Below are 24,393 nucleotides of genomic sequence, written 5' to 3'. Positions count from 1 at the left end.
TTGTAATGAGCATCGTAGCTTTCCTAACAATGGGTTAACTGCTATTTCTTGAAAGCAACTGTCTAACATGAATGTTTCTGAAATGCTGAAGGAAAGCTAATAATTTCCCTTTACTTCCATAATTAAAGGTATATTAAGATTTCTTCAAAGCAAGTCTGGGATAGTTTCAGTGAGACAAGACTTAAAAACCTACAGTACAAATCATGCTATTGTCCCAAATCCAAACCTAAAGGTCAAAATATAAAGCACATATCAAGGAATTTTCACATTTTTATTTGACAACCAGGCAAGAGTGGTTTGATGATCGTGAAATTTATCAAGCAACTATTTCAATGAGCCTCATTTCAAGTTTACTTTGGAAATGTCTCATTCAAACTTGAGAGGCTATGAAAAGCAAAACTCTAGTGCCATCTACAGATATATCTTAATAGTTTATATTACAGTTTAAAAAATGCAGTTATATAAAATTTTCTGAGAAATCAAGAAAAAAATGGCATCGACAGAAATAATTTCCACATGTCCTAGAGATAAATTCACTTTAAAATGAAATTGATAACCAAAAATGTCCTATATGGATCACTTTAAGGTCTAAAACATGGAAGTACTAAGAACATTTTAAACCACATTTAAAAAAACAGAAAAGATGGCCTATCACATAAAGAGAATATATTTTCTTTCCTTTTCATGCTGTTGCTCTACTTTAAAAACATGGGAATGTGGGGAGTATGGAGTAAGGGAGAGAGTAGCTAGAGTGGTTGTAACTAACAATTACTCTACCACTTTCTGCCCCATCCTTAAATTTCTAATTACCAAGAGGAAAGAAGGAAAAGGCTACACCCTAGATGTTAAATCTTTTACTATAAAATCAGTGTTGTGTGGAGTTTAGCTGTGGATCAATTAACTGGACCAAGTCAGTATGAATCATTTAATTGGAAGAGTTATAAGCAATATTTATGCTGTCTTTTCCTACTGTCACATGTTCACATACAATAAAACTAAAAAAACTAAACTATACCTACTAAAGAGAATTAAAAACTATTATCTTTTTGGCATGAGCAAAATTTTCAAGTTTCTTCAAAGTTAAACTACAGAGATAGCATCGAGAACTCCTCTCTTAACAAATTCATCATAAATTCACTAACATCGTAGGCATTTCAAGATGGGCCTCCAGTTCTGGTGTTCCCTTTTAAGTAACAGACTAGACCATGTTACTGTGTGTGTGAGAGAGACAGAGACTGACTCACTCTTCTAAGATGAAAAAATTCTATTTCACATAAACATTAAATCATTTTTGTTACTAACAATCTGCAGAGAAAAGCAGAATCATTTGTTCTAGAAGTTTCTTCTCAGCAGTTTTCTTGTTTGAAAGCTATAAATCCATTTTCTGTTTGTTTTTTAAATATTATCTGATATACTAGTCTTCTATAATTGGGGCCAAGGAAGTGTAATGCAAACTAAAAACTCAACCATCTTCTGGAGAAGTAGAAAAATAGAAACCACAAGGTAAATAATATGAAAAAACTAAGACTTCCTCCTTACAAAATGCCAACTGACTTACATTTAAAAGAAGTTCAAAAATTGTATTAATTTAAAAATTAGAGGATTAAATAATCTGGTCTTTAAAATCATATATCTTTGGTGTAAGTTTGAATCATGAAAATAAATGGAAGCAACAAAAACCTAGCATGATATGTTGCCTCTTTAAGGATCTACTGTCTTGAGGATATGTACAGAAGTTGCTTATGATTAATATCACATCTAGCCATGACACAGCTATATTACAAAATATAATTTCCAACTGGGAGCACACACAAGGAAGCTAACTTCAACTGCAATATGTAAAAAAAATGATAAAGCGTTAATATAGTCTTCACAGAAGCAAAGCTGTTTCAAGTGGTAGAAAATGTGTCAATTAACGAACAGCTTTCAATGTATCTAGTGCATGAAATCAAAGAGGAGGATCAAAATTATTTCCAAATATGCCCTTTCTAATAAATTTATATTCTTACACAAGGATTAAAATAGGAAAATTACAAGCTGCATGACAGGTGCATTTTTTGAGTAAACAAAATGTATACAAGCACAATGTATAAAAGTAGTAGGATCACAGTAGTAGTGAAGGCTAGTTAATACGTAAAAACAACAATCAGCTGGGCACCATGGCTTGTGCCTGTAATCCCAGCACTTTGGGAGGCTGAGGTGGGCAGATCACCTGAGGCCAGGAGTTCAAGACCAGCCTGGTCAACATGTAGAGAAACCCCATCTCTACAAATATACGAAATAAGCCGGGCACGGTGGCGCTTGCCTGTAATCCCAGCTACTTGGGAGGCTGAGGCAGGAGAATCGCTTGAACTCTGGAGGTGGAGTTTGCAGTCAGCCAAGATCACGCCACTGCACTCCAGCCTGGACAACAGTGAGACTTCATCTCAAAAAAAAAAAAAAAAAAAAAAAAAAGAAAAAGGAAAAGAAAAAAACAATTATACAGGCTTTTTTTATTCACAAAATTGAAGTAATCAAAAATGTTGCTTTCAAAATTGTTTCCAATGTTAACATATATTATTCACATCAATTACAGAGTGTAAACCCAAAATCTCTACGCACCTAACATTCTAAGTCATTCTACAGACTGAAGCAAAAACACTCTAGATTCTATACAGTAGATCCAAAAGGTGGCAGCAGGTAAACAACAACAAAGGGACTAACACCTACTCTTCAATTTAGGAAAATTATTAAACGTTGGTGAAGCAAGAGTCATCATTAAAAAGCCTGGGCGAACTCCTGAAGACTGGACTGGAAGTTTATCTACAAGGTTAGTAAGTTACATTATAACTTACTAACATGGCTTCCAACTCTATGCCAAAGTTTCACTTTAGAAATTCATTTACTTAAGGACCTATTCCATCTGTCTGCCCACGTGACAGTATGATATTTTCTTAAATATTCTGGCAGAAAGAAAAAGGCTAGTTTAAAGGAACACTTAAAAGCACCACCTAACTCTTCATTCTTCGCCTGAGAACAGCAGGCCCACTTCAGAACATTTGAGTAAGGTGTTTATTTATTTATGGAAACAGAGTCTCACACTTTGTCACCAGCTGGAGTGCAGTGGCTCGATCTCGCCTCACTGCAACCTCCATTTCTCAGGTTCAAGTGGTTTCATGCCTCAGTCTCCCATGAAGCTGGGATTACAGGCATGCAATAGCATGCCCAGCTAACTTTTGTATTTTTAGTAGACACGGGGTTTCACCATGTTGGCCAGGCTGGTCTCAAACTCCTGACCTCAAGTGATCTGCCTACCGCCCACCTCAGCCTCCCAAAGTGCTGGATTACAGGCGTGCACCACTGCGCCCAGCCAAGTAAGGTGTTTTAAAGAAAAAAACATATAATTAAGAGCATGTAAGTGACAGTGAATGTAGCACTGTATTCAAACAAGTGACAGCTTTTAAAAACTGGAATATACTGTTATAAACTAACCCTTGACGCTAAAAACAGGCCATGGGCTGGATCACAAATGAAGAAATACTTTGCCATAAAACTTACACAATGGCCCCAACATCTCCTTTCCAAACTCCCCAATCACCCTATCACCACCAAAATAGTAACACACTTTACTAAATTGTCCCTCCCTAAAGAGTTTCATTTTTATGTACTAAGATAGTGCTGGGAAAAATCACTCTAACACAGTTTCATGAATAAGGATAGTCAGAATATAATATACAAATTATAATGTTATTTTATCATATCAGCATTGAAAGAAGTTCCAACAGCAATATGAACACTTGAACAGAATAATCTTGTAGCTGCAACCTCCACTTCATCTCTTGCTTTCCTTTTCTTAAAAAGTTAACAAAAAACACATTGGGGATTGAGGGGTGCAGTGTCATAAAACTACAAATCACTGAATACTAGAAAGAATAATGAAAATCAGTGCTAAAATAATTTCTAAAATTTTAAGAGACTAGAATTCACAAAAAAAATTATTTAAAACATTCAAAAAAAGAAATGCATGTTTTCACTCTACTCCATGTTGACCTGGGTAATCTAACAATTGTTTAGCTATCAAATTTCACTGCAAGATAAAGTTTGATAGTTACGAAATGATAGTGTTAGGTCTTTAATGTGTTTCATTTTAAGAAAAAAAAAACTTCAAAAGAAAAATAAAATTTCCATTATGACCTTCATACTTTATTACTATTTCTTCTCACACGAAATAAAATAATATATAACTTAGACCCAAAGCAGTGTTAACAATTTTCTAATTACCAGGAAGTGTTTGGCTTTTTTGCAGATGCAGTGGCTAAATTACACTGTTTAACCTGTGACAATAACAAAATATTTCCATGTATGTCAGCTGCTGGCCAGACTATGTTTTTTTAAATGTTCTAGGATGATACATTTGTAAATTCAGTAGATCCATCTACCATTTATCCAAGACTGATGAAGTTTTTTGTTTTTGCACAGGTCTGTGTATCAAATAATGTCTTTAAAACTATTCTCACATTAATCCCACCCCCCAAAAAACAATTTCTCTTCAATGTACACATCACTCATACACACATACACACACACCTGTTGCCATGGGGTTTTTTGCAAAACCCACACTGCTTGCTGGGAGTCCACATATATTTGCTTTCAAATGAGGAGCTATGATCAGAGCCTTCTCTTTTTATGGTAGCTATGTTATCTGGAATGAACAATGGTGGCTCATCTAAAGAAAAACTTCTGCTGCTTCTTCTTTGGCGGGGTTGTAGGTTCTTCTCAGGTTTTTTCAGTTTCAGTTTATCCTCTTCCTTAAAATGTTCAATGCCTGGGTGTTCAAGCTCTTCCTTCACGTGACTATTGGTTTTCATTGCTAGGGCCTGTTGCTGAGGCTTATGAAACTGTTTCTGGCTGGAATGTGATACATGTCCAGTTTGTGCAGGATGATGAGGTTCTTTCAAGCAACCAGGATGAGCATGTGACTTATCACTCAAAGAATGAGTTAAGGGCTTGAAAATTTGTACTACAGTTTGGTCCTGTAATGTTTTTTTCAATATAGAATGAGCTTGGTTTTTCACAGATTTAACCCCAGAATTGTAACTCTGAATCTTTGGCTCCTTATCAATTTGTTTTTTTCTGACTTTGACTGGCCTATGAAAATTTTGCTGAGATTCTGGTTCATCAGTATTTCGTTTCACACTTTTGACATTAACTTTAGTTTTGCTATGCATTACTTCATACTTTGCTGCAACAATTTTCTTCGGAGTATCTGTGGTCATGTTTTGCTTAGAATGAATTACAGGTTTTGGATGTTTGGATTTTACACTTTTTGACTCTAAGTAAGAAACGCTACTTGACTGGCTGTTTCTGTCATCCTGAAGGTTTGCTGTTTCATGGGACTCTATTTTAGTACTTTCTATAGCATTCAACTGTTTTGAATTTTGGTCAGGCACATCACAAATAGCATTTTCCAAAATATTACTTTCTGGTTCAAAAGTACTAGTATCAACCACCTCTAAGTTTGATTTATTAAACTCAGTGTTCTCCAACTGTCTATTAGACTTTGCATCTTCACAATAACCCAATGGTTCAATTTTATCTCTTTCAAAGGTGTTCTCAGTTTTATCAGCAATATCCATGGTATCCCTCAATTCCAAATTACATTCAGTCACTTCATCCACACAACTAGGCAAACCTACAAGGCTATTTTCTGTCTTATTTGGATTTGTACAAGCAGCATCACCAGAACTATCAGAAGATCCAGGGTCCTCAAGAATATGGTCATCTTCATGGGGTAATTTTACTGTCTCCTTTGATTCTTGTTCAACTTTTCTTGTTGCTATCATTTCTTCAACAACAGTCTCATCCGTTTTACCTGAAATGCAATCATTCTGTTCATGTTCTTCTTTATCTGAAAACTTAAACAATGGGCTACCAACAGGCTTGGCTTTACATTCCATCAGAGCTTCATTTTTCTTTTCTCCAATAGTAACACAAGTCTCTGAAAGAAGTGAACAAGTTAATTCATGAGATGGTACATCTGCTTCTCCCTGATTATTACACTTATGCTTAGAATCTAATCCATCTTCATCCTTCATTTCAAGACAAGATGACACTGAAGAACGACTTGAAGACACTGATACTTCAGGTACCACTTCAATTTGTCCACTGTTTCGGCTGCTCCTTCGATTCTCCTTATGGTACTCAGGTTTCAGTGACGTACAAACTTCTTCTTTAACCTGACTCCTTTCTGGCTGTTTCACTCCTGCTTTAGGGGTAGATACAGTCTTCCCAGATGGCTTTTTTGTGTTACTTAATGGTGCTGCATTTGAACGCTTGGCAATAGTGCTCTGCCGCAAACTTCTTACTTGTTCTATCACAGGGGGAAAAAATAAATAAAAATACTTAGCTATTTTGTCAAGTGTTTTTATTTCAGTACAATTTAGAATATATCACTTCTTTATCCTGAGCTATAATTTTCTCAACAAAAATGTATTGAACAGTACTCATAATGGTGATATTATATATATATATATACACACATATATGTAATTTAACAAATGTCATATTTTATATTCATCAAACTTCTCTGAATTCTAGCAGGGGGAAAAGCCCCTAAAAAATTCAGACTAATATTATACCTTATTAAAAGAAATGTTTTCATCAAATCTCTTTTCCATAGAAAGTAACCTAGGGTGAAGTAAGTAAAATGAGCTTCCTTTACCATTCATGCCCATATTAAAGCAAGACCATCATGCATTGTTAAACATTAAATATTTCTAACTATGTAAAACCAAATAAATTCCAGTGCTAGTGAAATCTGAACTAAAAACCTCCTATCACAAAACAGGATCTGTGCGAGTTTCAAAATACAGCCTCAAACAGATTCTAATTCCTTTATCAATGTGCTTCCCTTCGGTCACCATTTTAGCATTAAAGCTATTCCTAAGAAATGACATCTACACAGAGTACCACACACAGTTCATCAAAAAAGAAACACAATTTAAAAGATTTAAACCAAGAAAATGTATCGTAAGTATGAATATAATGTAAAAGCTTCCCACACAATGCTCCTATTAGTCTATTAAATGAGTCTCCTTTCCTTATTCTGATACATCCCCTTCTATCAGGAGAAAGGAGAAACATGAAAAGAGCTAAAAAGAAAGAGAGCTAAATATTTCACTAAGTACAAAAACAACCCACAAACTGAATTTGTCATTTATCACTGAACTGTGAGAATCTTTAAAAAGGTAAATGTCCAGGGCTGCTTGTAGTTCTAATATTAATAGCACACTTTCATTCTCAAAAGTATGCCTAATTTGAACAATAAATTATATAGTCACCCTAATCTTACAGACCCTTTCTAATTCCCATAGGACTCAACAAAGTATCTGAGTATTAGGTTAAGTACTTAACAACGTTTAAAAATTACTTGGTGGATTATAAACTATTTATCACATGTTCAGTTACATAATTTTTTTAAAGAACTAAAATTTTAATAAAGCTTTGTTTCAATATTTAGGTGATTTTTAAAGCTTTAAAGACAGATTATAGTAATTTACAGCTCTACTTTATTCATCCTTGAAATGAAACAAATGAAGGATTTTAACACTCATTACACATTAATAAATAAAGATCTTTTAACACCCAAGCGGTTGCTAAAAATGACAAAAGAATAGTATATTGAACTGTGAAGGATATTCAGATAAAAAAAGGTTTTCCAATAGTAAGCAAATTATTAAGCAAAGGCTAAAGTCACTTTTTCTCCTCTAAATATTACCTTCCTTAGTTTGAAGCCTGATTCTATAGGCAAAAAAAAATTTATTTTCCTAAAATGTTTATTCTATTCATTTCTCAAAGTCACAAGTATATACCAAATAACTAATTTTGAAAATGTATTAAAAACACAGATCAAAGAAAAGATGATGAAATAAATACATGCATCTAAATTTATTCACTTCTCAAAAACCTACTGAAGCTGTAACAGTGGGATCTTTTTTGAAAAATCCAAAAGGCAAGGAAGAACAAGAGAGGAAAAACCAGCAGCAAATTTTGGAAACCAAACAAGAGATGATTACCAAGTAACTCATATAAGATACCCAAAAGTAATAAACACTAGGCTGGCAGTGTTGGCAAAAACTAACATCATTAACACCTCAAAAACCTTAAGACTTGGTGGTCCCAGATGATTCTAAAGTGGGAATGAAGACAGATGTTTAATACTTAGAAGGGTTGAAAGCTCTTTAAAAGCAGCAGTTAGATTTCTAGATCCCTCTTTCCCCTACTCCATTTGTTGGGCAACTGCCCTTCCCTGGTCCTGAGCGAAACCTCGTAGCTTATTCTCTGGAGATAGTAAAGCAAGGTTTCTAGGCTGAAGAACATGAGGCACAGTAGAGACTGGCTGTAAAGTACACTGAAATTTGTAAGATTAAGTGAATCTGTATACACTGAAAGCTGAGAAACCCCAGTCAGCCTCCCTTACGGGTTTCCATAATATGCTAGTAATCTAATAAGTTAGGGAAAAAAACCTAAATTCTGATATGAAGGGTTCTGCCAAATAACAGTACAGCCAGATTGCTATACACTGACGCTCATAGCTGGTAAAACCCAATCCCCACACTTAGAAGTTTTATAATTTTAGTTCCCTACCCTTAAACATGAGCAATAATCAAGGGTCAGACATTTCAGGAAAGCATCTAGGAAAGATGGAGGCCAAAACCTTTTTAAAAATGTGTTTACAATAATGCAACATGGAGAATTCAGAAACTATGAAAGGAGACAAAAACTATTTAAAACGCCATTAGTAGCTTAATAAAGACAAAAGAAGATACTATATCCATGAAACATGAATAGAACACTACAGAAAGGACCATTCTCAAAACAACAAAAGGAACATTTAAGACTCAAAAGTACAAAACTTGACTGAAAAGTTGGAGGATAAACACGAGAAAATTTAAGCACGTAAAAGAAAAATTACAAAGAGGTGGGAAGCAGGCAAAATAAAGAAAACAGAGGGACCAGTACCTGTTATGTAACAAATAATAAAGTTTACAGAAACCAAGAACAAAATAAAGAGAGGAATTAACAATAAAATAATTTGAAAAATTTTCCCAGAATTGAACGATAACATTTTTCGGACTAAGAGGATCTACTGAGTGTCTTGAGCTCCACACACAAAATACACCAAAACCAATACACATCATCATGAAATATCTGAAGAGAAAGATTCCCAAACTTCCAGAAGAAATCAGGTAACATACACTCCTACACACACATACACACACACACACATACACACCCATCAAAATAAACTTCTCAACAACCCTGAAGTTAGAAAAAAATGGAGCAACACCTTCAGAATTTCTGAAGGAAAATGATTTCCAACCTTGAATTTTAAGTCCAACCAGACCATGATTCCAGTATGAGACCAGACTAAATAGAAGGTAAACATACAAGTTTTAAAAAGTGTATCTCACGGCTCCTTTTTCTCACAAAACTACTGAAAGAGGTGCATCACCAAAATAAAAAAGTTGAATCCAGAAAGAGGAAACAGGAACTACAACAAAAGCACAAAGCACAGACTTTCAGAAAAATGGTTAAGGGAGATCCCTGAACAGTTTTGCATCAGGCTCATAGGACTAACAAGAGTCTGTCTACATAAGAGGGAATCAGAAGGCTCCAAGAGGTATTTTCAATAAAATGGATATGACAGAATACCTGAAATACACAAATATCTTTAAGGTAGATTTAGTCAACTGGTAGAGCAGTTTTAGTATAACTGCCAGTATGTACACAATAAACAACTGAGAAACTAAAATCAGAAAAACAAGTTATACAAGAAAAGTAACTGTAGTTTCTTAAATGGATCATCTCTAATAGCATATTACTCATAGCAACATAATTACCATCGATCTAACAAAATTATGTATTGGAAAAATGGAAAAGATGTTCTTTTTTGTGATGAGAACAAGTAGCAGGAAGAAAATCATCCAGAGTGGAAAGTCAATAGATGGATGAATAATAAATCAGAATAATCAAAAAACAGCAACATATGCATGTTACCTAGAGATATAAAGGTAAATACCGAAAAAACAGCAACAAAAAAAAATTAAACCGATGGGCGGAGCAAGATGGCCAAATAGGAACAGCTCCAGTCTCCAGCTCCCAATGCGAGTGACACAGAAGACAGGTGATTTCTGTATTTTCAACTGAGGTACTGGGTTCATCTCACTAGGGAGTGCCGAACAATCGAACAATCGGACAATCGGTGCTGGTCAGCTGTTGCAGCCCCACCAGCGAAAGCTGAAGCAGGGAAGCGCAAGGGGGAAGGGAATCCCTTTTCCTAGCCAGGGGAACTGAGACACACAACACCTGGAAAATCGGGTAACTCCCACCCCAATACTGCGCTTTAAGCAAACGGGCACACCAGGAGATTATATCACAAACCGGGCTGGGAGGGTCCCACACCCACGGAGCCTTCCTCATTGCTAGCACAGCAGTCTGCGATCTACCAGCAAGGCAGCAGCGAGGCTGGGGGAGGGGCGCCCACCATTGCTGAGGCTTAAGTAGGTAAACAAAGCCCTGGGAAAATCGACCTGGGTGGTGCTCACAGCAGCTCAAGGAGGCCTGCCAGTCTCTGTAGACTCCACCTCTGGGGACAGGGCACAGCTAAACAACAACAACAACAAAAAGCAGCAGAAACCTCTGCAGACACAAACGACTCTGTCTGACAGCTTTGAAGAGAGGAGTAATCTCCCAACACGGAGGTTGAGATCTGAGAACAGACAGATTGCTCAAGTGGGTCCCTGACCCCTGAGTAACCTAACTGGGAGACATCCTCCACTAGGGGCAGACCGACACCCCACACCTCACACAGTGGAGTACACCCCTGAGAGGAAGCTTCCAAAGCAAGAATTAGACAAGTACACTCGCTATTCAGCAGTATTCTATCTTCTGCAGCCTCTACTGCTGACACCCACGCAAACAGGGTCTGGAGTGGACCTCAAGCAATCTCCAACAGACCTACAGCTGAGGGTCCTGACTGTTAGAAGGAAAACTAACAAACAGGAAGGACACCCACACCAAAACCCCATCAGTATGTCACCATCATCAAAGACCAGATAAAACCACAAAGATGGGGAAAAAGCAGGGCAGAAAAGCTGGAAATTAAAAAAATTAGAGAGCATCTCCCCCTCCAAAGGAACGCAGCTCATCGCCAGCAACGGATCAAAGCAGGATGGAGAATGATTTTGACGAGATGAGAGAAGAAGGCTTCAGTCCATCAAACTTCTCAGGGCTAAAGGAGGAATTACGTGCCCAGCGCAAAGAAACTAAAAATCTTGAAAAAAGAGTGGAAGAACTGATAACCAGAATAATTAACGCAGAGAAGGCCATAAACGAATGGACAGAGATGAAAACCATGACACAAGAAATACGTGACAAATGCACAAGCTTCAGTAACTGACTCGATCAACTGGAAGAAAGAGTATCAGCGATTGAGGATCAAATGAATGAAATGAAGCGAGAAGAGAAATCTAAAGAAAAAACAAGAAAAAGAAATGAACAAAACCTGCAACAAGTATGGGATTATGTAAAAAGACCAAATCTACGTCTGATTGGGGTGCCTGAAAGTGAGGGGGGAAATGGAACCAACTTGGAAAACACTCTTCAGGATATCATCCAGGAGAACTTCCCCAACCTAGTAGGGCAGGCCAACATTCAAATTCAGGAAATACAGAGAACGCCACAAAGATACTCCTCGAGAAGAGCAACTCCAAGACACATAATTACCAGATTCACCAAAATTGAAATGAGGGAAAAATCTTAAGGGCAGCCAGAGAGAAAGGTTGGGTTACCCACAAAGGGAAGTCCATCAGACTAACAGCAGATCTCTCGGCAGAAACTCTACAAGCCAGAAGAGAGTGGGGGCCAATATTCAACATTCTTAAAGAAAAGAATTTTCAACCCAGAATTTCATATCCAGCCAAACGAAGTTTCATAAGTGAAGGAGAAATAAAATCCTTTACAGATAAGCAAATGCTCAGAGATTTTGTCACCACCAGGCCTGTCTTACAAAAGACCCTGAAGGAAGCACTAAACATGGAAAGGAACAACCAGTACCAGCCATTGCAAAAACATGCCAAAATGTAAAGACCATCGAGGCTAGGAAGAAACAGCATCAACTAACGAGCAAAATAACCAGTTAATATCATAATGGCAGGATCAAGTTCACACATAACAATATTAACCTTAAATGTAAATGGACTAAATGCTCCAATTAAAAGACACAGACTGGCAAACTGGATAAAGAGTCAAGACCCATCAGTGTGCTGTATTCAGGAGACCCATCTCACATGCAGAGACATACATAGGCTCAAAATAAAGGGATGGAGGAAGATTTACCAAGCAAATGGAGAACAAAAAAAAGCAGGGGTTGCAATACTAGTCTCTGATAAAACAGACTTTAAACCATCAAAGATCAAGAGAGACAAAGGAGGCCATTACATAATGGTAAAGGGATCAATTTAACAGGAAGAGCTAACTATGCTAAATATATATGCACCCAATACAGGAGCACCCAGATTCATAAAGCAAGTCCTTAGAGACTTACAAAGAGACTTAGACTCCCATATAATAATAATGGGAGACTTCATCTGCCCACTGTCAACATTAGACAGATCAACGAGACAGAAAGTTAACAAGGATATCCAGGAATTGCAACAAGCAGACCTAATAGACATCTATAGAACTCTCCACCCCAAATCAACAGAATATATGTTCTTCTCAGCACCACATCACACTTATTCCAAAATTGACCACATAATTGGAAGTAAAGCACTCCTCAGCAAATGTACAAGAACAGAAATTATAACAAACTGTCTCTCAGACCACAGTGCAATCAAACTAGAACTCAGGACTAACAAACTCAATCAAACTGCTCAACTACATGGAAACTGAATAACCTGCTCCTCCTGAATGACTACTGGGTACATAACAAAATGAAGGCAGAAATAAAGATGTTCTTTGAAACCAATGAGAAGAAAGATACAACATACCAGAATCTCTGGGACATATTTAAAGCAGTGTGTAGAGGGAAATTTATAGCGCTAAATGCCCACAAGAGAAAGCTGGAAAGATCTAAAATTGACGCTCTAACATCACAATTAAAAGAACTAGACAAGCAAGAGCAAACACATTCAAAAGCTAGCAGGAGGCAAGAAATAACTAAGATCAGAGCAGAACTGAAGGAGATAGAGACACAAAAAACCCTCCAAAAAAATCAATGAATCCAGGAGTTGGTTTTTCGAAAAGATCCACAAAATTGATAGACCACTAGCAAGACTAATAAAGAAGAAAAGAGAGAAGAATCAAATAGACGCAATAAAAAATGATAAAGGGGATATCACCACCGACCCCACAGAAATACAAACTACCATCAGAGAATACTATAAACACCTCTACTCAAATAAACTAGAAAATCTAGAAGAAATGGATAATTTCCTGGACACTTACACTCTCCCAAGACTAAACCAGGAAGAAGCTGAATCCCTGAATAGACCAATAGCAATAGAGGCAATAATTAATAGCCTATCAATCAAAAAAAGTCCAGGACCAGATGGATTCACAGCTGAATTCTACCAGAGTTACAAGGAGGAGCTGGTACCATTCCTTCTGAAACTATTCCAATCAATAGAAAAAGAGGGAATCCTCCCTAACTCATTTTATGAGGCCAACATCATCCTGATACCAAAGCCTGGCAGAGACACAACAAAAAAAGAGAATTTTAGACCAATATCCCTGATGAACATCGATGCAAAAATCCTCAATAAAATACTGGCAAACCGGATCCAGCAGCACATCAAAAAGCTTATCCACCATGATCAAGTGGGCTTCATCCCTGGGATGCAAGGCTGTTTCAACACACAAATCAATAAACGTAATCCAGCATATAAACAGAACCAAAGACAAAAACCACATGATTATCTCAATAGATGCAGAAAAGGCCTTTGACAAAATTCAACAGCCCTTCATGCTAAAAACGCTCAATAAATTCGGTATTGATGGAACGTATCTCAAAACAATAAGAGCTATTTATGACAAACCCACAGCCAATATCATACTGAATGGGCAAAAACTGGAAAAATTCCCTTTGAAAACTGGCACAAGACAGGGATGCACTCTCTCACCACTCCTATTCAACACAGGGTTGGAAGTTCTGGCTAGGGCAATCAGGCAAGAGAAAGAAATCAAGGGGATTCAGTTAGGAAAAGAAGAAGTCAAATTGTCCCTCTTTGCAGATGACATGATTGTATATTTAGAAAACCCCATTGTCTCAGCCCAAAATCTCCTTAAGCTGATAAGAAACTTCAGCAAAGTCTCAGGATACAAAATTAACGTGCAAAAATCACAAGCCTTCTTATACACCTGTAACAAGACAAACAGAGATCCAAATCATGAGTGAACTCCCATTCACAATTGCTTCAAAGAGAATAAAATATCTAGGAATCCAACTTACAAGGGATGTAAAGGACCTCTTCAAGGAGAACTACAAACCACTGCTCAGTGAAATCAAAGAGGACACAAACAAATGGAAGAACATACCATGCTCATGGATAGGAAGAATCAATATCGTGAAAATGGCAATACTGCCAAAGGTAATTTATAGATTCAATGCCATCCCCATCAAGCTACCAATGAGTTTCTTCACAGAATTGGAAAAACCTACTTTAAATTTCATATGGAACCAAAAAAGAGCCCGCATTGCCAAGACAATCCTAAGTCAAAAGAACAAAGCTGGAGGCATCACACTGCCTGACTTCAAACTATACTACAAGGCTACAGTAACCAAAACAGCATGGTACTGGTACCAAAACAGAGATATAGACCAATGGAACAGAACAGAGTCCTCAGAAATAATACCACACATCTATAGCCAACTGATCTTTGATAAACCTGAGAAAAACAAGAAATGGGGAAAAGATTCCCTATTTAATAAATGGTGCTGGGAAAATTGGCTAGCCATAAGTACAAAGCTGAAACTGGATCCTTTCCTTACTCCTTATACGAAAATTAATTCAAGATGGATTAGAGACTTAAATGTTAGACCTAATACCATAAAAACCCTAGAAGAAAACCTAGGTAATACCATTCAGCACATAGGCATGGGTAAGGAATTCATGTCTGAAACACCAAAAGCAACGGCAACAAAAGCCAAAATTGACAAATGGGATCTAATTAAACTAAAGAGCTTCTGCACAGCAAAAGAAACTACCATCAGAGTGAACAGGCAACCTACAGAATGGGAGAAAATTTTTGCAATCTACTCATCAGACAAAGGGCTAGTATCCAGAACCTACAAAGAACTCAAGCAAATTTACAAGAAAAAAAAAAACAACCCCATCAAAAAGTGGTCAAAGGATATGAACAGACATTTCTTGAAAGAAGACATTTATGCTGCCAACAGACACATGAAGAAATGCTCATCATCACTGGCCATCAGAGAAATGCAAATCAAAACCACAATGAGATACCATCTCACACCAGTTAGAATGGCGATCATTCAAAAGTCAGGAAACAACAGGTGCTGGAAAGGATGAGGAGAAATAGGAACACTTTTACACTGTTGGTGGGATTGTAAACTAGTTCAACCATTATGGAAAACAGTATGGAGATTCCTCAAGGATCTAGAACTAGAAGTACCATACGACCCAGCCATCCATTACTGGGTATATACCCAAAGGATTATAAATCATGCTGCTATAAAGACACATGCACACGTATGTTTATGTCCATCAGTGACAGACTGGATTAAGAAAATGTGGCACATATACACCATGGAATACTATGCAGCCATAAAAATGGATGAGTTTGTGTCCTTTGTAGGGACATGGATGCAGCTAGAAACCATCATTCTCAGTAAACTATCGCAAGAACAGAAAACCAAACACCGCATGTTCTCACTCATAGGTGGGAACTGAACAATGAGATCACTTAGACTCGAGAAGGGGAACATCACACACCAGGGCCTATCACGGGAGCAGGGGGAGGGATTGCATTGGGAGTTATACCTGATGTAAATGACGAGTTGATGGGTACTGACGAGTTGATGGGTGCAGCACACCAACATGGCACAAGTATACATATGTAACAAACCTGCACGTTATGCACATGTACCCTAGAACTTAAAGTATAATAAAAAAATATATATATATATCAAAAAACAAAAAAAAAAATTAAACCAGCTCAAAGAGTTACTAGTGGTTTCCTCTGAGGAAGGAGAAATGGGTAGCGTGGGGTGGTGGGTACTGAAAACTTACGGAACAAATTGACATGATCTCAAAACTGATTGTCATCAAAATGACTGGATTAGCAAAACATCAAGAAAACATGATTTCTGCTCAGTAGTTTTGTAACTTAACACATCTGCCCCTATACCTCTGATTTTCTAGCTAGACCTCTCTGAAAGGATTACCTTGTGCCATTAAACGAGGTGATTTTCTTGGTGATCTCACTGAATTTTCTTCTACCTTGTCCCTTAAGTTCCTGTTAGGTAAAATCAGTTCTTCTTCATCAATGGTATCATTGCCACTTTCTTTAACAACTCCTTCATCCATAATATCGTCAAGACCAACAACTAGAAAAAAACAACAACAAAAGTTAATTTTTTAAAATATTGAGAATGTTAGGCAATTAAAGGCAGCACAGAAAATACTGTGAGATAGTCTCAACGTAACACTACATACTCCTGAAAATCTAGAGTGTGAAATTTTCTAACATGTGAAATTGCCACTACCAAACTCCCAAATCAAGTCAGTTTCATAAACTTCCACCTTGTAAAATAATTAGTCAAAGACAGTATTAGCTATATTATACTCCTTCCTGATTTAGCCTCAAATATCACTTCCATTTATCACTTGCTGACCCCTTGTGAAAGACATAGGTGACTATACCTGGAGTACTCAAGTATCACAACTTTGGTTAAGGTACTTCAAGAGTTCCATACCCTGAAAAGCTTGATTCTAGGTTCATGCTAGAATCAAAAATTCTACTTCTAACTGGAATCCCAATACTCTACACTAAAGACTTCATGCTACATGTATGAAAGCAAGCAATGCTGATGTACTTTTGACTGGTACCAAAAGAAAAAAAAAAGGAAGAAAAAGAAACAGGAAAAAAATGAAAAGCATAATGTAACTTCCCCTTCCCCCAAATGCTGGAGAAAACAGCAGATGTTTAATATAGCTATATAATTACATTACCTTTTCCTAGTCAAAAGAGAGACAGAGTCATGTATTTAATTTGTGGGGTGGAGAAAGAATGTAAAAAGACTCAGGAACAGTCAAAGAAATACTAACACCATACTCATATTGTCATTAGATTTATTTCTGTATAGAACAAATGCCACTTAGCCAACATGTATCAGTAATTCTAAATGTGCAGCTGTATGAAATCTTGCCAAAAAGAATGTGATTATTTAGACCAGAAGGTCTGGATTCAAATCCTTACTAGAACGTTAAAAAAAAAAACAAAAAGAAAAACACCTTGATCAAGTCACTTAACCTCTCTATCAGTTTCTTTATCTCTAAAACGAGAATAACAATACCTGTCCTACCTACCTCACAGGGCTGTTGTGAGGATCAAGTGAGATGATGTATGAGAACTCACTCTGTAAACTTTAGAGCACTATACAAATGTTAGTTATTATCTTCATCCTAGGGGTTAGAAGGAACCTCAAGGAGTTATCTAGTCCTCATCTTTGTGTCCAAGTAGAACTTCATTTAAAAGAGCTCAACAAGATAGTGGTCTATCCTAAAATTTAAAGAGAACAAAATTCTTCATAAGTTTACTTTTAAATGACACAATTTTTTTTGAAGAGCAATTTGACAACAAACAGAATCATGAAACTGCTCATATGCTTTGATCAAAATAAATTTAAAAAGAGAGGAAAGAATGGATTGTGAAGAAAAATGCTGATCAGAAAAAACAGTGTGATCCTCGTTAAAAACAAACACACAAATAAAATGCCTGCGTATGTACATTTAGATAGAAAAAAAAAAAGAATGGCAGAAAACAGATGAAAATTTTACCAGTAATCATAGGCAGTAATTCTTATCCATAAGCAGATAAGAATATATCTTTTTCCTATTTTCCAAATTTCCTGCTATAAGCATGTATTATAAAAGTAAAAATAGAGCCCATGCTTTTAACCATCATGCTATGCACTAAAAGTTTGGAGAATATGCTTTAGAAAAATTAATCAGGATTCATTTAAGATATAATCTGCGTAAAAACAGGTAGGAAGTCCAGTTAGGTATTCCAACATGATGGAATATTTGTTGCCACACATTCACATACATCCTCAGGTTTTTGTTGTTTTTATTTTATTTTATTTTATTTTTGAGACGGAGTCTCACTCTGTTGCCCCAGTTGCAGTGCAGTGATGTGATCTTAGCTCACTGCAATCTCCACCTCCAGGTTCAAGTGACTCTCCTGCCTCAGCCTCCCAAGTAGCTGGGAAGACAGGTGTGTGCCATCACGCCCAGCTAATTTTTGTATTTTTAGTAGAGACGGGGTTTTGCCATGTTGCACAGGCTGGCCTCAAACTCCTGACCTCAGGTGATCCGCCTGCCTTGGCCTCCCAAAGTGCTGGGATTACAGGCATGAGCCACTGCACCCAGCCTCAAAAAAGTTTTGACATTAGATTACAGGTCTACTAAGTTCCTTTAAATATGCAAATTTTAAGACTACTTTTCATTAATTCTGTAGAAAAGCATACATATATATAGTATATGCATTACAAAGATGTATAAGAAACATTAATAGGAAAACTGCAACAGACTGTTCAATCGTGATTATCTTTAGTTGTAAGGAATTTTGCCATTGCTGTTGTTTTTTAACCTTCACTATACTTTCTCTGAGTTTTTCAAGTTTTCTGTAATGAGCATGTATTCTACAATGTAAACAGGAGAAAAAAGAACCATCCAAAATAGAAAAACAGACCAGGAGGAAAGCCTGATTAATAGTGTTTGTTGACAAGGAGTGAAGTCATGTAATGAATTTTAGAGCTATATTACAAAGCAGAATCAACAGGATTTAGCAAGCCAAATCCAAAGGTCAATTATCAGGTTTTAAATTATTCCATTTCCTAGCAATATCTGACATACCTGATTCCTCTCCACTTTCTGAATCTTCATTTTTTTTGCTTCACTTCTGGGATATCACATCCTCCCATTTCCCTAGCCACTTGTCAACAGCCTTTGATAAAGCCTTTTCTTCCTGCCGACATCTACATATTGAAGGATCCAACGGTTCAGTCCCCCCCATCTTTCTTCTTTATCTACACTCATACTCACGTATCCCTTCACACTCACTTATCCCTAAGGTGATCTTATCCCGGCCCATCTATACTCTGATTCCCACAAGTATCTTCTCCAACCCAAAACTCATGAGACCTTCAGAAGAATGTAATCTGACATCTTCATTAAGTTGTCCAATAAGTACCTCAAATTAACATACCAAAAATAAACACTGATTCTATCAATCCTCCCTCCCCCTCAAAAAACTGTTCCTCCCAAGGTATTCAGAGTAAATGGAACCTCCAATCACCTAGTTCAATTCTAAAACTCAAGAACTGTCCTTAGCTCCTCTCCCCATATCTGACACATCCAAGCTATCAGCATATCCTGCTAGCTTTATCTTCAAAATGTATCACACATCTGACCAGCTAACATTCTACTCCCAAATCAACATCTCTCATCAAGACTGTAACAGCCTCCTAGTGTCCCAGGTTTCTCTACTGCCATCCCCTCTCCCCTGACACAGTTTATTCTCCACACAGTTATCACTGTGATCCTTCTAAAATATTAAGTCAGATCACGTTAATATTCTTCTGTTCAAAAATCCTCTAAAACCTTCCCAACACATTTAGACATAAAGCCCAAAATCCTAGCCAGGGCCCATAGGGTCTAACAGGATCTTCTCCTGCCAACTTCTTTGACTTCATCTCCTCCCCCTGCTGATTCACTCTCCTCCAGTCACAATGGCTTTTCCTGAACATAGAGAAGCATAAGCCCATCTCCAGGTTTTTGCACTTGCTATACCCTCTGCATGAAGGCTCTTCTGCCAAATACCCATAACTCATTCTTTCCCTTGATTCAGATTTTATTTAGATACCATCTTCTCAGAGAAACCTTCCCTAACCACCTTATGCAAAACAGTACATATTCCCATTACTGCCTACGGATCCTTAACTACTTTATCCTTTAAAATGTTTCTCTATATGACATTAAGTATCTGTCTGACAGTCTTCTCCACCAGAGCATAAGCTGCACAGGTAAAGACCTTTGTCTCTTACTTGTGGCTGAATCCCCAGAATCTAGAATCACAACCTTGTATATAGTAGGTATTCCAGAAAATATTTGCTGAATAAAAGCATTACGGGAGAAGACAGATTAGGAGAACTTAAACCTTGATAAGTGAGAAAAAAATGTTTCTATTGACCAAACAGAGAATTTGGAAAGAACAAATTTGGAAGTAACATACTGACTTCACTTTTTTGATATATTGATGATATGAAGGAAAAAGATCAGACCAAAGATGCGTGAAGATAAAGCAACATCACAAAAATTTCATAGTAGTGGGAATCAGGAAGGCTAACTGCAACCCAAAGAACAAATAAAGGAGAGAAATCCACTAGTTTGACACACAAAGCAGAGAATCAGATGAGTAGGAGTTAAGGAGTAAGTAAATGAAGAATGACAATAATTGTAGTCGCTTTTAAGTTTAATGGAGGAAAGTGGAGAGAAGGAAACGGACAGAAGAGGGAAAAATCAATAGAGATCTGACAATGTTTATATGTGCCGGAAAATAACTTGGAAGGTAAGTGATGACTTGAGGTTCTATCCCTGAACAACCTCTTGGTCAACAATCTACAATTAGAATAACTAAGACTGCATTTAGGATGTTTCTCAAGGTAAGATTTCCAAGCATGCATCTTTTTTTGAACTCCTGCTCCTCCTGACAACACACTTCCTTCAACTCAAAAATCCATTTCTACATTAAATCAAGCTCTACATTGCCTTCAGAGTTTCCAGAGCTCTCATGCTGAACAAGAGCCCCAACAACGGAAGCACCTCCAGTATGTTTTTTCTTCCCTTGTATATTCCAGAACTAGGTACTAGGTGCCATTCTCATTTTTATCCCCAAGTCTGAAACTTAATGCCAACTTTATAACAGAGGAAATAACTGACATAGAAGTAGTTAAGCTGAGTTTGACCTCTGCGTTGCCAGCATAATTATCACATAACAAATGTAAAAATTCCCTACTAGTCCTGCCTTGTAATTCTCCCTTTTGTGTGGTATTAAAGTGATTTAAACCAATCCCTATTGTTGAGAAATGGAATAAATTTAACCCCAAATGGTGTTAAAATTTTGACATAAAGTCCATGATCATACTCAGAAATCTCTTCGAGCCTGATTTTACATCACATTAAAATTCCTCCCATCTCAACCCCAAATTGCCCTAATTAAACTTGCTTAAGTGAGGTCCTCCTGACATTGGTACTATTTTAACTCCAGACTATTTAAATTAAACCTATCTTTTTGGAAAGGGGGCAAATGAGATAAAGAGAATAAAATCAAATCATTCAGAGTTAAATTTATTGCACTGCTCAACAATAGAGATTTGTTTAAATCACTTTAATATACAAAGCGGGAGAATGACAAATCAGGAATAGAAGGGAGCTCTTCACATTTGGAATGCCTTAATTATGCAGGCAGCACAAAGGTCAAACTTAGCTCAACTATTATACTTCTATGTCAGTTATTTCTTCTATTACAAAGTTGGCAGTAAGTATCAGACTTGAGGGGGAAAAGAACATATCTGTGCAGTATCACAACAATAAAGAATAGTTACCTATTTTATACGGCTTGTGTTTTTTTAAGTATAAGAAAATATGTGAACAACTCCTCTTAACAGAACCCCTACAGCTTTCCCCTCTAACATCACAGAAGACCACTACTCTCTACTTGGCCACCCTTTGGTAAGACTTCTTTCCTTCATGGATGAGTCACAGATTCACCCCCAAAAGAGGCTGAGGCATGATACACTCCATCGAGTTGTATGTTACATACAATTAACTATTTGGGAATGAATTTATCCCTGTAGATATTATCACATTCTTAATTTGAAAAAAATAAACAATGCTATATAAATAATGCTTTTCTTCCACTCTTCTATTCCTTCCTTACGATACATTTTAAAACACAGGTTCACTGAATCGAAGATGGTATACATACACACACACACACATATATGGTGTATATATATACACACACATATATGGTGTATATATATACACACGTATGTATATATATAAACATACATGTATATATACACACACAAATATATATGTATTCATTTGTCCTAGATATCAAATGTTTCTCCAAAAATATAAAATATTTACAGTGCAAAGAGCGTCATATTAAGTCTCAAGAACTTATTAGCACTAATTTCAGATTTAAAAAAAAAAATGGGGGTTACTAAAAAAGCTTGAATACTTTGTGGATTTATATACTGCCTTTTTGTATGTCTTTAAGTTTGTCAATTAAGTCAAATTTAAAATTTCCCTATTAATTCTTAAGTACTTTGCGTAAGGGAAAAGAGCTTCTATAAAAGAGCAATGAATTTGGCTGCCCAGGAATGGCAGCTTTACCAGATACAGCAAAAGCCACCCCTATCCTTTGAATGTTTTTCTCTGCAGTATGACTTCAGTCTCAACCATGCAAACTCTAAAGACAGATAAGATCAAATACTTGGCTCCTGTAAACTCCCTTACCTTTATGGTTAACAGGAGGAGATATTCACCTTTTTGGTACAGCCACAGTTTAGTGCCCATTTGCTACTTGTTCTTACCTGGTAGGTTAGACTTTCAGATGAAAGGTAATGGAATGCTTTTGCTTAGAAAGGGCCTGGCAGGCATTCCAGTCTCAGGTGGGTACCCTGCCCCCTTGATTTTTCAAGGAACCCTCAGGCCCATCCTTGAAGAAAACATAAGGATGTTTTGCAAGTTTCTAGTAATCTGAGCCAGAAATTAGAGATCAATTTATTGATTGTTGTAGAGGTGAAGGATCAACCTTAACAAACAGACAAAAGGCTGAAAGAAGTGAGCTGGGTCTTGCTTATCCCGATATTAGATGTTCCGTGGAATATGCAGTCGAAGCTAGAGAAGGATGAAAAGGAAGGGTGATTTTTTTTTTTTTTAATGTTTTGGGGGTTGATTTTCTCCTATGGTTATCCTGAGTTGGGGTTTATAAGGCAGCACAGGCTGCCTAATGCTGCTTTTTTATGAACTGAAATCACTTTGGGATATTTTTTCTGCAACACTGGAAAACTATTTAAAAACAAAAAATACTTAAGCAGATATCTGTATCTTTTCAATCCTTTTCTAAGAGACAATCTTTATTGGGTCTATACCTCCATACTTGAGCTTGTTAGAGGTGCTGCTTCCACTGTTAGCCATGTTAAAGTGTTAATCCTGCACATTTGTTAATACAAGATTGTTGACATAAAAAAAAAAAATCCCACGCATAGACAAAACAAAGAATAAGACAGTGTTAAAGGGAAAACGTGAAGAGAAATAAATTTAAAGGAGCTTAACTGAGCAGTGAACGACTCATGAATCGGGCAGCACCCAAAATCACAGCAGATTCAGAGAGACTCCTAGGGTGCCTTGTGGTCAGAACAAATTTATAGACAAAAAAGGGAAGGGAACTGACATACAGAAATCGGCAGTGAGGTACAGAAATAGCTGGATTGGTTACAGGTTGGCGTTTGCCTTATGTGAACAATTTGAACACTGTGTTCAACTGTGGTTCAAGTATGGCCACTGGGATTGAACAGTACTCAGCTATTGTACAGGCACATACTCCAGGTTAGGTTTCCAATCTTGTCTGCCTATTAAGCTAGGTTATGGCTCATCCACAAGCACTCAAATATAGAAGTAGAGTCCTTCTCAGGCATATTTAGTTTGCTTTAACAGTAGATATCCTATCATGTAACCACAAACCATACCTGTGGAAAACAGAGCAGTAGAAACCTAACCATAAAATATCATCTTTTAATTTCATTAAAGGAGTATCTAAATATAGGACATTACAATAAAGGCAAAAAATGTATAAAAGTGTTTTTTAAGCTACCAAGCAACATTATGAAATTAAGAAAAATAAAAAAAAATACACATTCCAAATTTTCATTTGGATTAGCTCTGTCTGCCCTATGTGTATAAAAACAGGCAGAAAAGAGGCACTTGGCCAGACACTAGCCAATTCTAGAAAACCTACAGTGAGATAAAGTATACACTCTGTTAATATGAGTATGTGTGTCTGTGGAGAAGGGGAGAATACTTTATGAATTGCTTC

At 36.8% G+C, this 24,393-nt stretch overlaps 1 protein-coding gene across 5 annotated transcripts in view; it reads right to left on the bottom strand.

Annotated features, from left to right (window-relative positions):
• Nucleotides 1-24,393, bottom strand: part of PHF3 (PHD finger protein 3) — an 85,834-nt gene that overhangs the window by 25,369 nt on the left and 36,072 nt on the right. For 3 of the 5 annotated variants that reach the window (XM_008013610.3, XM_008013609.3, XM_037987159.2), the window contains 2 exons: nucleotides 16,448-16,609; nucleotides 4,567-6,349 (listed from right to left, as the gene is read on the bottom strand). In XM_008013610.3, the coding sequence (XP_008011801.3) occupies nucleotides 4,567-6,349; nucleotides 16,448-16,589 (1,925 nt within the window). In that variant the 5' untranslated portion in view covers nucleotides 16,590-16,609. Of the gene's footprint in view, nucleotides 1-4,566; nucleotides 6,350-16,447; nucleotides 16,610-17,591; nucleotides 17,785-24,393 lie in introns of those variants that run through there. The other 2 variants (XM_073006118.1, XM_073006119.1) reach the window with 2 other exon arrangements.

The sequence above is a fragment of the Chlorocebus sabaeus genome, chromosome 17, assembly GCF_047675955.1.
Source record: "Chlorocebus sabaeus isolate Y175 chromosome 17, mChlSab1.0.hap1, whole genome shotgun sequence".
NCBI lineage: Eukaryota > Metazoa > Chordata > Mammalia > Primates > Cercopithecidae > Chlorocebus > Chlorocebus sabaeus.
The sequence above is the reverse complement of the archived record's forward strand: the minus strand, read 5'-3'. Positions and strand labels throughout refer to the sequence as shown.